The 2,106-nt window shown below is 40.9% G+C and overlaps 1 protein-coding gene across 1 annotated transcript in view; it reads left to right on the top strand.

Annotated features, from left to right (window-relative positions):
- GALNT11 (polypeptide N-acetylgalactosaminyltransferase 11) overlaps nucleotides 1-2,106 on the top strand; it is a 33,114-nt gene that overhangs the window by 10,327 nt on the left and 20,681 nt on the right. Inside the window, exon 4 of the mRNA XM_010014353.1 lies at nucleotides 345-482. Within this exon, the coding sequence (XP_010012655.1) occupies nucleotides 345-482 (138 nt within the window). The remainder of the gene's footprint in view (nucleotides 1-344; nucleotides 483-2,106) is intronic.

The following is a 2,106-nucleotide window of genomic DNA, read 5'->3' as shown; positions in this document are numbered from 1 at the left end:
CAGGAATGTACCCCATAGAAGGCCCAGTCCTATGGTCTGTCACCCTCTTCAGTGCAGCATATGTACCTGCTCTGTCCATGTTTCCACAATACAGCAGGAAAAAGTGAAGCACTTAATAGGAAAATGTGTGAATAAAAACACACACAGACAAAAAAAAGGCCACAGGAATTGGAGGGCAAGATGTGGCATGACTGTCCTTTTGGTACTCTTGGTTTGAAGCTGTGCTGTATTGTGGTAGCTTTCTGATGAAGTTTTTGGCCTTTTGGGTGGAACACCTTAGGACTTTAAACAGAAGCTTTCACAATTTCCATCCTGTTGTTGAACTTCTGTTTTCTTTTTCTCAGCTGACTTGAAGAAAGACTTGGGTGAATATGTTAAAACTCAGCTTCCAAAAACCACGAAATTGGTAAGAAATGAGAAGCGTGAAGGCTTGATTCGAGGAAGGATGATTGGAGCCTCTCACGCCACAGGTATTTTTCCTTGTTTCTCTTTTCTTTGCGTACTCTGACTGTAGGTTAGTTGGGCGACTTCTCTTTCTGTGATGTAGCTTTTCCAGATGTTGGATGTTTGACCTGTGATTGCTTTAGTCCACTGTAGGGGCTCTGCATGACATACTACACAACCTGGTGCAGGGAAAGAAAGATTTGGGTCAGTGAAATAGTAAAACAAAACTAGTATTTGACAAAACTTGTAGTAAGGCAATGTGGAATTTTCCCTATCCCTGCCCTGAATGAATGTTGCCTTGGGAACATCTCCATCTGCACTAGATATTGTGGTCACAGATTATTTTCTGAATGTCTCATGTGAAAACTGTTGCTCTAAAATGGCAATCTGTTTCCTTATTAAGATACACTAATCTGGTTTCTAATTTGCCAATCTAACTAATGTTTCTCATACAAGCTTTCCTGTTGTTGCAGTGAATGTTAATTGGGATAAACAATATTTGGTGCTGTATTTACAGAGTATGCCTTTTACTATAATATGCTTCCAGTTAAATTCTGTGGTGTCTGAGAAAGTACATGCTACTTTCTCAAATAATTTTGAGTGGCAGATAAGTCTCTTAATTGGTGTTTACTCATTAGCATTGTAATGGCATAATGCAGAGAGAAAATTGTGCTTGCATTTTCCAAGCCGTGCTGGACTAATTTGAGTTAGTACAATTTGAAGTTATTTTATTGCTCTTCTCAACTGCTGGTGTGCTTCAAGATTGTTTTCTTTAAAGCTCTTTCCCATCTCTTCCATGTTGTTCTAGTGTTAGAAACATTTTTACGTTGTGTCGTAAAAGCTCGGATGACTTTTTAGACCAACTGAGCCTGAAGGTCTCTCATAGATCAAACTGTCCTCTCTGACAGTGGCGGATAATTCCCATGTAAACTGATGGGACTGAAGGGTTGCCTGGTCTAATACTGGTGAATTTGGCTATGCCCAAATTCACTTTCCTTTTAATCCACAATCACTCTAGAGGTAATGAGATGAGAAGATACTCTGTGTTACTTTATATTCAGGAATTGAAATGTCGTGGCCTGTGTCATGGATGAATGCAGACTGATTCATCAAAATGACTTGATTTAAAGCCTGCAGATTTTAGCTGTGACAGTAACTGCATGGATGCTGAAGTGTGGTATGAAGTGAGACCAAGGCAAATTACATTTCATGGACAAAACAGCCTTGTCATGGGGACTGTGCATGCAGCCCGGTATCTGTCATCCTCGGCTATCTCTGTAGTCTAAGTCAGGCATGGGAGGTGCTCTGCATTAGCACAAACGCACCTCCTGGCTCTTAGAGTGCTGGTCTGATGATGCTTCATTTAAAGTACAGTAGCTTTGCTGAATCTCGGTAGAAAATCTGATGACTATAAAACCCTGTCAAAGAATTACAAATAATGGCCCACTTGAGCATTTCATAGCTCCATGTGAATAGTCAGGATCTACCTTCTGCTGTTGTGACAGAACCAGTTGCTGTGGAGTCCCTGGTTTGTTAGTGCTTCCAAGTGCAGATGGTCTTTCCCCTCTGTTACACCGGGCACTGAGGTTGCTGCCAATACTCTGCTGCTAATATAACTGCATATGTGCTTGTGTGTTTCATGTTACCATGGATCTTGGTTTT

This window comes from Nestor notabilis, unplaced genomic scaffold, assembly GCF_000696875.1.
Source record: "Nestor notabilis isolate BGI_N333 unplaced genomic scaffold, ASM69687v1 scaffold15215, whole genome shotgun sequence".
NCBI lineage: Eukaryota > Metazoa > Chordata > Aves > Psittaciformes > Psittacidae > Nestor > Nestor notabilis.
The sequence above is the reverse complement of the archived record's forward strand: the minus strand, read 5'-3'. Positions and strand labels throughout refer to the sequence as shown.